The sequence below is a fragment of the Nansenia antarctica genome, assembly GCF_963989245.1.
Source record: "Nansenia antarctica genome assembly, chromosome: 19".
In the NCBI taxonomy this organism is placed as follows: Eukaryota; Metazoa; Chordata; class Actinopteri; order Argentiniformes; family Microstomatidae; genus Nansenia; species Nansenia antarctica.
The window spans coordinates 24164743-24179411 of record NC_137692.1 but is presented as its reverse complement, the minus strand read 5'-3'; the positions used below and the strand labels follow the sequence as shown (position 1 = coordinate 24179411).

Here is a 14669-nt window from a genome sequence, read left to right as displayed (position 1 = left end):
GTGCAGTAGGTGCCCTTTTTTTCTTTTCGCCCCCCCCCCCCTGCCCTTCAAACAGCCTGAGTCCGCCAGTGGTTCTAACCGTACTTGAACCACTAACCAAGTCTATTGAGAACAATGTCGTGTAAAAGGCAGTGTAGATGGTCTAACTGGTTTCTACAAAGACAATTGTCTCAAAGTGCTTTACACACAAGAACAATACAAACAATGAACACATTCATAAATAATATGAATAATAATAATGCAATATGAACCAACACCAAACATACTGCACACATCTCTCTAGTCCTGAGGGAGGGTAGATTTGAACACTGTTTTGTGTCTCTTTGTGTCGGCTGTCTAGTAAGTGTTGGCCGACTGATGTCCAAGCACTGGAAAGTTCCAAGGGTTTTGTATACAAACCTTGTCATCTGAGGCCAAATCCCAATGGAATGTTGTAACCGTACTTTAACCAGTAACCACGTCTGTTGAGAACAGCGTAACAGCCGGTAACCAAGTCTGTTGAGAACAGCGTAACAGCCGGTAACCAAGTCTGTTGAGAACAGCGTAACAGCCGGTGTAGATGATCTAACTGGTGTACCAGCCGGTGTAGATGATCTAACCGGCTCCTCGCCTTCATCTCTTCCTTGTAGCAGCAACTGCTGGAGTGTGACAAGTGCCGCAACAGCTATCACCCTGAGTGCCTCGGCCCCAACCATCCCACCAAGAAGAAACGCGTCTGGGTACGGACCTGCACCCACACACACACACACACACCATCCCTCCACTCTCTCTCTTCCTGCACACACAGTTCCATTCACACCATCTCTCTCTCTCTCTCTCTCTGTCTCTCTCTCCCTCTCTCTCTCTCCCTCTCTGTCTCTCTCTCTCTCTCTCTCCCTCTCTCTCTCTCCCTCTCTCCCTCTCTCTCTCTCTCTCTCTCTCTCTCTCTCTCTCTCTCTCTCTCTCTCTCTCTCTCTCCCACCCTCCCTTCTCTCTCTCTCTCTCCCACCCTCCCTTCTCTCTCCCTGCAGACACACACATACACATCACCTTCACCCTGTCCTTCCCCAGTACCTCCACGCCACGGCATTCATTTCAATAAGTTGCTTATTATTATTATTATTAAGCTGTGGGTGTATTATAAGAACCTCTCCTGTGTGTGTGTGTGTGTGTGTGTCCTGTGCAGATGTGCACGGCGTGTGTTCGCTGTAAGAGTTGCGGGGCCACTAAACCAGGGAAGGCCTGGGACGCCCAGTGGTCACATGACTTCTCCCTGTGTCACGACTGTGCCAAACTGTTTGCAAAAGGTAAGTGGAACCCTACCCTGCTGTTCACTACTACTACACTACCCAGAATGCCGTTCACCGACACTAGGATCGTTCTCCACAACCACGGGGTGACCATGGTTACCAGAGAGCTCCGTAGCACGATAAGATCGTTGTCTGCTGATTAGCTTTTGTCCATCGTCTACAATCAAGTTACAGTGATCTTATCGTGTTGTGGAGCGTCTCTGGTAGGTAAGCTTTTGTGCTACAAAGCTTTGGTGAAACGCACCCCTGGTGCGTGTGTGCGTGTGTGTGTGCGTGTGTGTGTGTGCGTGTGCGCGTGCGTGTGTGTGGCTCGGCTGTGGAACGTGTATGTGTGTGTCTGACTGTCTGTCGTGTAACATGTCTGTCTGTAGAGGAACCTGTCTGTGTGTGTGTCTGTAGAGGAAGGTGTGTGTGTGTCTGTCTGTAGAGGAGTGTGCATGTGTGTGTATGTGTGTATGTGTGTATGTGTGTGTGTGTGTGTGTGTGTGTGTGTGTGTGTGTGTGTGTGTGTGTGTGTGTGTGTGTGTGTGTGTATGCTCCTCAACTCTGCGTGTGTTCTGTGTCTCTCAGGTAACTTCTGCCCGCTGTGTGACAAGTGTTACGATGACGACGACTACGACAGTAAGATGATGCAGTGCGGCCGCTGCGACCACTGGGTGCACTCCAAGTGTGAGAACCTCACAGGTGAGAACCTCACAGGCCACCGTACCTGTCTGTCTGACTGACTGTCTGACTGTCTGACAGTCTGTCTGTCTGTCTGTCTGTCTGTCTGTCTGTCTGACTACAGCTGGTGAGTCTATAGGCCAGCGTACTGTCTATCTGACTTCAGCTGTCTATCTGACTACAGCTGTCTGTCTGACTACAGCTGGCTAATATAACGATGATGCGTGTGAGAAGTAAACTCTCCTCTCTCTATCCCATCCTCCTCCCTCCCTCCCTCCCTCCCTCCCTCCCTCCCTCCCTCCCTGCCTGCCTGCCTCCCTCCCTCCCTCTCTCTCTCTCTCTCTCTCTCTCTCTCCCTCTCTCCCTCCCAGATGAGATGTATGAGCTGATGTCTAAGCTCCCGGAGAGCGTGGCGTACATCTGCAGCATCTGTACGGAGCGCCCCCTGGCGGAGTGGAGGACTGCGCTGCAGACGGAGCTGCAGGGGTGTGTCCGCCAGGTCCTCACCGCCCTGCTCAACTCCTGCACCTCCACACACCTGCTGCGCTACAGACAGGTACACACACACACACACACACACACACACACACACACACCTCTGCTCCAAACAGGTTAACATACACATACACACACACATACACACCTCCAAGCACCTGCTACAGACAGGTACACAAACACACACGCACACACATGCACACACACACCTGCTTCACAACACACCGCTAAACACACACAGATACATGAAGGTGTGTTGTCTGACCCCTCCCTCCCAGGCGGTGATGAAGCCTCCGGAGTTGAACCCAGAGACAGAAGAGTCTCTCCCCTCCCGCCGCTCCCCCGAGGGTCCCGACCCCCCGGTGCTGACGGAGGTGACCCCCCCCGGCGACCCCCCCCCCCTCGACCTGGAGTCGGTGGAGAAGAAGATGGACCAGGGCCGCTACAAGTCAGTGGTAAGTCTGAAAAAAAAAAAAACTGTGGCCTGGGCAGGGTTCGACAGTAACGCTGTTTTACTTACCCGGACCAAGTAAAACATTCGTAGGGTTTGTTTGCGCGAGCACGGCGACGCTGCTGGATCCCGGATATTTTTACCGGTGTGCAGGAAGAACAACAGACGGCGCAGGCGCCAGACTAGACTAGATGATCGTGTGTGAAGATATTATCAAAGCGTACGGGTGATTGACAGGCGCGTACGCTTTGATAATATCTTGTGTATATGTGTGTGTGTGTGTGTGTGTGTGTGTGTGTGTGTGTGCGTGTGTGTGCATCGCTCCTTCTGCAGTTCAACCTCAGTTCAGTGGCAGGGAGGGGAGGGGAGGTGATGGAGATAGCGTGAGCACAGTGGGGGAGATTGGAGGGGAGGGGGGGTGATAGAGATAGCGTGGGGAGGGGGGGGGGTGATGGAGATGGAGCGTGAGGACGGCGTGTCGCTGAGTCAGAGTGTTGTGTGTTCTAGCTGGAGTTCAGTGATGACATCGTGAAGATCGTCCAGACGGCCATGAACACGGACGGAGGCCAGCCTGAGAGCAGGAAGGCCAACAGCATGGTCAAGAGCTTCTTCACACGGGTGAACACAACTCTGCACACACACACACACACACACACACACACACACACAACAGCATGGTCAAGTCCTTCTTCACACAGGTGAACACAACTCTGCGCACGCACACACACACACACACACACACACACACACACACACACACACACATACTGCGGATAGCACTCTACATACACACACACACACACACACACACTTATGCATACAGATACTGGCATACACACAGCAACAAACAAACACACGTTGGCATACACACACACACACACATATACACACACACACATATACACACACACACATAGACACACACACACACACACACACATATATACATACACACACACACACACACACACATACACATATACATATACATACACACACACACACGTATACACACACACACACACACACACACACACACACATATATACACACACACACACATATACATACACACACATACACACACATACACACACACACACACACACACATCCGTTAACGTCTCATCTCTCTTGTCTCCCCTCCCAGCAAATGGAGCGGGTGTTCCCCTGGTTCAAAGTGAAGGAGTCCAGATTCTGGGAAACACACAAAGTCTCCAACAAGTAAGTATCTGGTCTCAGACAGCAACGTGCTGCATCAGGGATATCAGAGAGACAGACGGCCATTGATTGGAACATTTGCTGTCACATCAATGATTCATATAGAAATGATCAGCTGAATTATTAATGGTTCTAGTAGATGAGTTGGTTGTACAAATGAGGGGGCTTATAATATTCGCCCGTGCTTGAATGGCTTTTATTATCTGCTTAACTCCCAACGACGGCTAATGTAACCAGAACACATACTACAGTTTAGCATAGGAGAGTGTCAAGTGTTTTTTGGTTTTTTTGGGGGTCCAACCCCAGTCCATCTGTCTATCCTTCCCTCTGATTGGCTCGCTACATATCACCTTTCATAGTCATGCATTCTGCATGCTCCCACAGCATTGTGGGACGGGACGGGACGGGACGGGGGCGCAGCGCAACCCTGCAGTGTCGCATTTCACATTAGAGCATTGACAAAGCCCTGCGGTTAGCCTGCTGTGAGACCGCTAGTCCATCCCATTTGTTAATTGAAATATTTACAAGCTTTTGTTTTCAGTCTTGGGCTTCGGTATGAAGTTGTCAAACCTTGTTAGTCATTCATACACATACAGGGTGGTTAGAAATGAATTCGTTTTTGTATTTTTTTGTTTTTGGGAGGGTCTCCACTTCACTATTGGCAGAATGCATTAGGGCTGCAACAACGAATCGATTAAATCGATAATAATCGATAACGAAATTCGTTGGCGACGAATGCCATTATCGATTCGTGTTTTTTTTTTTTTTACTTTTTTTTTTTTTTTTCGGGTTTTGTTTCCATAACAAACCTACTTCCTGTTGACGCACGCCACGCTGTCTTGCGGCCGGTGTAGGCATCGCGAATCATAGCGCTACCTATGGCCGGAAAGGGTAGAACCTATGACTGTCCTATGACTGTCTGCTGTCAGGACATGCTAGTGAGTTAGCTAGCAGGGTTAGCTCGCTGCTGCCGCTAGCTGACTGTCACTACGCTGCTCGTCCAGCTGTAGTCTGCGTAGCTGTGCTGAGAACCAGAGCACTAACTATGTTTCTATAGAGGAGGGTTACACTAACTATGTTTCTATAGAGGAGGGTTACACTAACTATGTTTCTATAGAGGAGGGTTACAGCTAACTTCCTATTGTTTTATTATATAAGTCCTGCTGGGCTCAGCCCTTCCATGGTCTCCTGCTCTCCATGCAAATGCAGAGTGAGGCACGGACTGTCGCCTAGCCTATTGTATGGAGTGAGAGGACACATTGCATTGTTTTGGAGCATATCTGTTATATAAAAACATTAGTGTCTTGTCTGTAGCCTATATTGCACTTTGGGTTACTGACCTTTACATTAAGCAAAGTTATTACCTAAAACAATGCATGTATTGAGCTAGAGTTCAACTACTTTATTGAAACAATCTACCGCCATAGTCCATGGCCTGTTGTTAAACCTATTTGATGTAGCAAAGCCTTTTTTATTTATATTATTTTTTATTTTTTATTAATACTTATTCATTTTGCACATGTATATGTATAGGCCTGGCTGATTTAGAAAACATAAAATACAATTTGCAAAATAAATATATAAAAAAAAAAAAAAAAAACTTTTTTTAAAAATCTTTTCCCCCCGCTTTTTGTGTATCCGATTTATCGATTAATCGATAAGATAATCGTCAGATTAATTGATTACCAAAATAATCGTTAGTTGCAGCCCTAGAATGCATTCCTTTCCTAGTCCGAGAGGTACTCTGTTAGCAGTGTTGTTTGTTTGTTGTTGCTGAGAAACCTGCTAGTCCACAGTTTCTAAGTTTGTGAGCAAAGCTAATAGCATTAGCATCCTAGGATGACTGTGCTTTATTGAGTTAATGCTTCCAATATGACATAAGATACTTTCAAATGAAAACAGTAAAAAGGCACCAGACATAATGGGACATCGCATGTTGTATACAAAGTCTTTGTTAATTTGTGTGTGTGTGTGTGTGTGTGTGTGTGTGTGTGTGTGTGTGTGTCTGTGTAGCAGTGGCCTCGTCCTCCTCAACGCAGTTCTGCCCCCCTCCCTCGACCATAACTACGCCCAGTGGCAGGAGATAGAGGAGAACGCCCGCGCGGAACAGCCCCCCAACATGAAGAAGATCATACCTGCCCCTCTGCCCAAGACCCCCGGAGAGCTGGACACCCCCATCTCCCCCCCTCCTCCTCCTCCTCCTCCACCGCTGATCCATGGTGATTCTCCCCTTACACACCTTCACACCGGTGGACGTCTCTGGTCCTGGACAGACTACAGACAGAGACAGACGCGTGTACTTCATACGTGGGCAGTGATTGTGTTGATTTATCATAGAACTCTATCATAGAACTTTATCTATAGAACTTTGTCATAGAACTTTATCATAGAACTTTGTCATAGTTCTAAAACTGTTGGGAGTTTTGTCTATCGCTCTGAGAACTGTTCTCAGGGTGTCGGTCGCTAGAAATGACGTCTGTGTGTGTCTGTGTGTGTGTGTGTGTGTGTGTGTGTGTGTGTGTGTGTGTGTCTCTTAGACCTGAGCCGTGAAGACAGTCCGGAGCTCCTCCCCCCCCCTGGTGTGAGTGACAACAGGCAGTGTGTTCTGTGTCTGAAGTACGGAGACGAGAACACCAACGTAAGTCCAGACATCCGCCTGCACACACACACACACACACACACACACACACACACGCACACACACACGCACACACACACACACACACACACACACGCGCACACACACACACACACACACACACACACACGCGCACACACACACACACACACACACTCACTCACTCACACGCCTCAGGCCAGATTAGTAGCAGCGTCTCTTTTACTTAATCACAGCTCCCTTATTCTGGTGGAAGAAGCCACACCGAAAACTTGTTACGCTATCTGTCTGAATCAACTTTAACACTAGAATAGGGCTGTTACGATTAGTCGACGTCATCGACGTCATCGACTACGTCAATACGTCGGTTTGCGTAATATGCGTCGGTTAGTCGTAAATAAACAAAATGGCGTTTTTTTTTTTTTTTTTTTTTTTACCTTTATTTTACCAGGCGAGACAATTAAGTGTATGAGTGAGCAATGTAGCAATGTAGCTCACCACAGTTCGTATGTCTTGTCTTCTGGTGTTAGTAACGTTAGCTATGTAGCTGGCTAGCTACGGTAGCCTATTGTCATTGTGGTGCGAGCACCTACTGTACGTTATCTAGCTTGTAGCTCGCATGCTACGTTAGCATCAATTTAGCTAATCATAACATAGCAGCGAGAGTAACATTAGCTATAGCAGTGAGGTGGAGACAAATACGGGAAAAAAAAATCCGAACAGTACAAAAATTAGCGTTAGACTTACCGATAAATTAGTCGTTAGACTAATCGACTAATCGACAAAATAATCGCTAGATTAATCGTTAGAAAAATAGTCGTTTGGGACAGCACTACACTAGAACAGCCGTGCCTTTTTTACCTACCAAAATGACCCCCTCTTTACAATGCTATGCTGCTATTTACACACAACGACCACTAGTTGGCCGCTTGTAAATTAGGATGCTTCCTTGTGTTCCTTATCCTGGTGTGGTTTTAAAAATGTAAGGATACTGGGTTGGTAGAACGCACATGTCTAGGAAAAGTCCTGAAAGGAGGGTCCTGAAATGTGATCGAGTGCAAAGATTGATGATCATGTGAACATTGTTCCTTACTCACATGGCTGTTCTAGTGTTAAGCAAACCAGCTGGCAGCTGGCGAGGTATTGTGTCAGCTGTCATGGGCGGTTTCTACGGCGGCAGGGTGTCTTTTCCTCAAATAAGACCAAGCACCTGTTTGATCTCTGAATCTCTGGTTTCTCTGAAAACATCTATTTGTCTATTGTTTAGTTTTTTTAAAGTTAGGGTTGGAAGATATTCTGTGTCAAAGCTGTTGTGGGAAACTTAGCTGTGTGGCAAAGATGGTACTACTTCCATGATTATCTGTATGACCTTTTGTTTTATATATATATATATATGTATAGTAGTATATATGTTACGGTACATGTGGGAAAACTAGGGTTAGGGTTAGGGTGCTACAGTTAGGATTAGGGTTAGGGTTAGGGTTAGGGTGCTACAGTTAGGATTAGGGTTAGGGTTAGACATGCCAGCATGTACCAAGTCGACGTAGCACCTAACCCTAACCCTAGTTTTCCCACATGTACCGTATTCCCACATGTACCGTAACATATATATATATAAACAAAAATTATATATGGAATGATTTACTGTGAACCCAAATAAAGTATTACAATGTGTTATATATATATGTATATGTATGTACAGTAGTATAAAGTATTCCAACGTGCACGTGTGTATATATGTCTATGTATAGTAGTATATATATATATATTATAGTATTCCAACGTGCACGTGTGTGTATATATATCTATGTATAGTAGTATATATATATATATATTATAGTATTCCAACGTGCACGTGTGTGTATATATATCTATGTATAGTAGTATATATATATATATTATAGTATTCCAACGTGCACGTGTGTGTATATATATCTATGTATAGTAGTATATATATATATATATTATAGTATTCCAACGTGCACGTGTGTGTATATATATCTATGTATAGTAGTATATATATATATATATGATAGTATTCCAACGTGCACGTGTGTGTATATATATCTATGTATAGTAGTATATATATATATATATTATAGTATTCCAACGTGCACGTGTGTGTATATATATCTATGTATAGTAGTATATATATATATATAATAGTATTCCAACCTGCACGTGTGTGTATATATATCTATGTATAGTAGTATATATATATATATATTATAGTATTCCAACCTGCACGTGTGTGTATATATATCTATGTATAGTAGTATATATATATATATATTATAGTATTCCAACGTGCACGTGTGTGATCCCAGGACTGTGGCAGGCTGCTGTACATCGGGCAGAACGAGTGGACCCACGTGAACTGCGCCCTGTGGTCAGCGGAGGTGTTCGAGGACGACGACGGCTCTCTGAAGAACGTCCACCTGGCCGTGCTCAGAGGGAAACAGCTGGTAGGTGGAGTATGGACACAGCGCCCCTAGGGCCTAGGAGTGGTAATGACCACCTGATCCACACAGGGTTGTTAAGCCATTCGTATGCAATTGCTGCTTGCACTCCAGATGGACTCAATTCAATACATCGTGAGCTTAGAATGATAAGGTTCTATCTCCGTTTAGAATGTCTGCCATCACTGTCTCCTTCACCACCTCCTCCCCCTGGTACACCCCTGAACTACGCACCATGAAACAGACCGGCCGCCAACTAGAACGACTCCACAATAAAACCCACCTCACTGTCCATGCCGAAGCCTACAAGCAACATATCTCCTCCTACCGTGACGCACTCCAAGCTGCCAAATCTGCCTACTACTCCACCCTCATCAACACCACCAATCGAAACTACTCCAGCCCCCGGACAACAACACAACTTCCTCCCCTGATCTCTGCAACTCCTTTCTCCACGCCTTCAACAGCAAGATCGCCCACATCAACAGCTCACCGACTGCCTCCATCTCCAACTCCACCACCCCCGCCCCCCCTGCTGTCATCTTCCCCCCTCCTGATTACCCTCCCCCTACTCCTCTCACTACTTTCTCCCCTGTTGACTCCTCCCTCATCACTACTATCATCACCGCCTCCAAAACAACCACCTGCTCCCTCGACCCCCTCCCTACCACCCTGACCAAGGCCTGCCTCCCTGCCCTCATCCCCCACCTCACTGCCCTCTTCAATCAGTCACTATCCCAAGGCCACGTTCCCTCAAGCTACAAACTTGCCGCTGTCACCCCCATTCTCAAAAAGCCCACTCTTGACCCAGCCAACCTCTCCAACTACCGCCCCATCTCCAACCTACCATTCTTTTCCAAAACCCTTGAGCGCGCTGTCGCTGCCCAACTTCACTCCCACCTCCAATCCAACCAACTATATGAACCCCTTCAATCCGGCTTCCGCCCACATCACAGCACTGAAACAGCCCTGGTCAAAGTTATCAACGATCTCCTCACCTCCGCAGACTCAGGTGCCCTCAACATCCTAGTTCTACTAGACCTGAGCGCAGCCTTCGACACAGTGTCCCACTCCATCTTCCTTCAAAGGCTGCGCCAACTGGGTGTTGAGGGCACCGCCCTGGACTGGCTCGCCTCCTACCTCACCAACAGACAACAGTTCATCTCCCTCTCCGGTCACTCCTCCTCCTCCTCCTCTGTCACACAGGGGGTCCCACAAGGCTCAGTCCTCGGCCCCCTGCTCTTCCTCTGCTACACACTCCCCCTCGGTCACATCATCCGCCAATTCAACCTGGACTTCCACTGCTACGCCGATGACACCCAGATTTACATCACCACAAACTCCACCCAGAACCCACCCCTCAGTCACATCGAAAACTGCATTTCAGCAATAAAAACCTCGCTCACACACAACTTCCTCAAACTCAACAGTGAAAAGACCGAAGTCATCCTCATCGGCACCAAATCCACCCTCAATAAAACCGGACCCATCACACTCACCATTGACGACACTACCATCACCCCCTCCCAGCTGGCTCGCAACCTCGGCTTCATTCTGGACCCCACCCTCTCATTCGATCCCCACGTCAGCTCTATTGTCAAGTCATCCTACTTCCACCTCCGAAACATCGCAAAAATCAGACACTGCCTCTCCCCGCCCGCTGCTGAATCCCTCATCCACGCCTTCATCTCCTCCCGCCTTGACTACTGCAACTCCCTACTCACCAGCATCACCTCCCGCTCCCTCCATAGACTCCAGATGGTCCAAAACTCTGCTGCACGCCTCCTCTCAAACACCCGCTCCCGTGACCACATCACCCCTGTCCTCCACTCTCTCCACTGGCTCCCCATCAAAGAACGTATCCATTTCAAAGTCCTCATCCTCACATACAAAGCCCTCCATAGCCTGGCCCCCCCTTACCTGACTGACCTCCTTCTCCCCCACCGCCCTACCCGTACCCTCCGATCCTCATCCATTGTTCCCCTCACTGTCCCACCCTCAAAACTCAAAGGCTTCGGTCACCGTCACTCCTCACTTTTAAATCCCAAGTCAAAACCTACCTGTTCTCCCATGCCTACAGCCTCCCTTACCCCTAGCCATCTCCCCCATCCCGGCCACCCCCGCCCCCCCCCCCCTGGACACGCATACAACCTCCCCTACCCCTACCCATCTCCCCTAACCCTGCCACCCCCCTGATATCCATACAGCCTCCCCTACCCCTAACCAAAAATGGAGATAGAACCGTATAATTCTAACGTCACGATATATGAAGTGACTTATTGAAGACGTGTTTGCATGGCGTTGCGTAGTGATAGAGTACTCCTCCCTGTACACTCACTCCTCTGATGGGACCCAGCAGGGGTTACCAGGGGTTACCAGGGGCAACCAGGCACTCTGGCCCTGGGGGGGGGAGGGCTTCTAGAACAGTCTTCTAGACCCTATCGCCTGTTCAACGTATTCAGCTACTCAAAACGTCATCAAGCCCCAACGGCTTTATTTGTTACTTTATGAATGTCCTGTATGTCGATATTGCAGTTGACTCTGTTTTGTGTGTGTGTGCGCGTGTGCGTGTGCGTGTGCGTGTGTGCGTGTGCGCGTGTGTCTGTGTGCGTGTGCGTGTGTGTCATCACCTCCCTCAGCGCTGTGAGACCTGCCAGAGACCGGGCGCCACGGTGGGCTGCTGTCTGGCCTCCTGCAGCAGCAACTACCACTTCATGTGCGCCCGGCAGCACCACTGCGTCTTCCTGGAGGACAAGAAGGTCTACTGCCACCGCCACAGAGACCTCATCAAGGGAGAGGTCAGCAGGACGTCCAGATCTACTTTAGATTTACATTTGAATTATCCTATGATCTCCAACAGTGCTGCGGCTAGTTATTCACTTAATCAATTAGGCCGTAATTAAGCAATATCACACGAGAGGGAGTGTGTTATACTGAATATCAGCACGGCTGTGATTGGGTCGTAGGTACGAGGCCGCAGGCTGAGTACCGAAGACAATCACAGCCGTGCTGATATTCAGTATAACAGCACGAACTCCAGTGTGATATTGCTTTTATACAACAGTTCTACAGCGCCATTTATTAGTGAACAGTAATAAGCGACAACAGATTATGATTTGTTTGTTTATTTAATCGTAAAAATAAACAAAAAATTGTTCCGCAACTGAACTTCAAATGGACTGTTGCCTAGTAACCTGAACACAAACATGTAGTCTAATTAACGGTCATTTAGTAGAACATCTGTGCGGCGGAGTGATATAACAGTGTTGTTAACATATAGTTAAAAGTCCCAGTGCTGTTATACTGGATATCAGCACTCATGGAATGCCTCTTGTCCAATCAAATTACTTGGTCGGAACTAACTGTTGTATAAGTAGTGTTATCCCCCAGGTGTAACCCCCAGTCTCCCCCCCCCCCCCCCCCCCCCTCCCTCCCCCAGGTGGTGTCTGAGTCTGGGTTCCAGGTGACCCGCAGGATCCTGGTGGACCTGGAGGGGATCAGCCTGAGGAGGAAGTTCCTGACGGGCCTGGAGCCAGAGAACGTCCACATGATGATAGGTGTGTGTGTGTGTGTAACAGAGGCCGTGAGCTTAGAATGATAAGGTTCTATCTCCGTTTAGAATGATAAGGTTCTATCTCCGTTTAGAATGATAAGGTTCTATCTCCGTTTAGAATGATAAGGTTCTATCTCTGTTTAGAATGATAAGGTTCTATCTCCGTTTAGGGCAGTTCAGAGATATTCAGCGTCAAAGTTTTTACATTCCATTATGTTCTGTGAGATGGAACCTTTGTATTTTAGGAATTACTAACTCAAAAATGTCAACATTTAAAAAATAACACCACACAGGCATTAATAAACACCTAATGGATCAGATTATGTAAAAAACTCAATTTTGACAAAAACGGAGATAGAACCTTATAATTCTAACGTCACGATACTAGGCCCTTGTGTTTCTATACTAGACAGTTATGCATCCATGGAGGCTGGCGGAGGTCAACATTGTAGGACGGGTTCTTTGTGATGTCTGGAACGAGGAAGGTGTTTCTCATTCTCGTTCCTCATTCCGTTCCCATGCATTCAAACATGAGCCCGTCCTCCGATTTCTGCCTCCACCAGCCTCCCTCTGGTATGTACAAGTATGGCCATGGTGTTGCTTTCTATGCTAAAGACTAAAGACACTCTCGTCACTGCAGGTTCCATGACCATCGACTGCCTGGGGATACTGACTGAGCTCTCCGACTGCGAGCACAAACTCTTCCCCGTGGGATACCAGTAAGTTTGTTGCACAGTCCCCTATGGAAGGAGGGATGGAGAGAGAGAGAGAGAGAGGGGGGCAGTAGGGATAGAAAGAGGGGGGGGGGGCGGTAGAGAGAGACGGGGAGAAGGATAGAGATGGAGACAGAGGGAGGAAGGAGGGGGGGGGATCATTTATTGAATATAAATAGTAAGTTGCTTTTTTGAAACAGCTGTGTTGTGTGTTTGTCTGTGCAGGTGTTCTAGAGTGTACTGGAGTACTCTAGATGCCCGCAAGCGCTGCGTGTACACCTGCCGCATTCTCGTATGTCGCCCCCCGGTGGTGGAACCAGACCTGTTGGTCTCAGAGAAGAACCGTACCATCGGTCACAGCCCCCCTCCCCTCTCAGGTAAGGGCCTCTATAGCATGAGAACACAGAACCAAAACTCATTCTTAATGCTCTACATTCCAAACTGTTTGGATTTGAAATCATACAATTACTATGTGGTTTAAGTATTCGGTTGTTAAGTCGTGACGTCTTTCCGGGTCCAAAGTTGGCTGAGGCGCTCTCTTCGAAATGCCTCAGTAATAATAATAATTCATTATATTTGTATAGCGCTTTTCCGAGGCTCAAAGACGCTGACAAATATGGGAAAAACGGGAAAGTGCTGTGTCCCTTGTTGTATGAATAGATCCCAGTCTAAAAAACGATTGAACTGTCATTCTACCGCTGTAGTACACTGGTACTCTGGTGCAGGGAATTTCTGGTTTGGACCCGGAAATTGCTAAACGTCACGTTTGACGTCAGACTTAACAACCGAGTAGATTCTCAGTTCTCATTTGATTTGTGTACATAATTTGTTTCACCATTCTTTTTTTCTTTTCTTTTTTTTTGTGTGGACAGATAAAGAGCTGTCACCGCTGTCAGACCCGTTTGACTCCCCCGTGCCTTCGGAGGGCCCGTCCCTCCCCATCACCCCCAAACTCAAAGTCTACACCCGGACCCAGCACGCCAGCTACCCCCCCGCCCAGCGCTCCCCAGGCTCCAGACCGCTGCCTTCCCCAGGTAACAGCGCGTGACATTAGAATTATACGGTTCTATCTCCATTTTTGTCAAAATTTAGTTTTTTACATAATCTGTTTATTAATGCCTGTGTGGTGTTATTTTTTACATTGTATTTACAATGTATTTTTTACATTTTTTTTTTATGTTTACATTTTTGAGTCAGTAATTAATAAAA

The 14669-nt window shown here is 47.4% G+C and overlaps 1 protein-coding gene across 1 annotated transcript in view; it reads left to right on the top strand.

Annotated features, from left to right (window-relative positions):
• kmt2a (lysine (K)-specific methyltransferase 2A) overlaps positions 1–14669 on the top strand; it is a gene marked incomplete at both ends in the record, with an annotated part of 60911 nt that overhangs the window by 30125 nt on the left and 16117 nt on the right. The window contains 15 exons of the mRNA XM_080549075.1: positions 630–719; positions 1166–1286; positions 1860–1973; positions 2324–2508; positions 2726–2902; positions 3406–3516; positions 4048–4121; positions 6132–6337; positions 6656–6756; positions 9063–9200; positions 11834–11992; positions 12634–12751; positions 13388–13466; positions 13686–13837; positions 14333–14494. Of these exons, the coding sequence (XP_080405201.1) occupies positions 630–719; positions 1166–1286; positions 1860–1973; positions 2324–2508; positions 2726–2902; positions 3406–3516; positions 4048–4121; positions 6132–6337; positions 6656–6756; positions 9063–9200; positions 11834–11992; positions 12634–12751; positions 13388–13466; positions 13686–13837; positions 14333–14494 (1987 nt within the window). The remainder of the gene's footprint in view (positions 1–629; positions 720–1165; positions 1287–1859; positions 1974–2323; positions 2509–2725; positions 2903–3405; positions 3517–4047; positions 4122–6131; positions 6338–6655; positions 6757–9062; positions 9201–11833; positions 11993–12633; positions 12752–13387; positions 13467–13685; positions 13838–14332; positions 14495–14669) is intronic.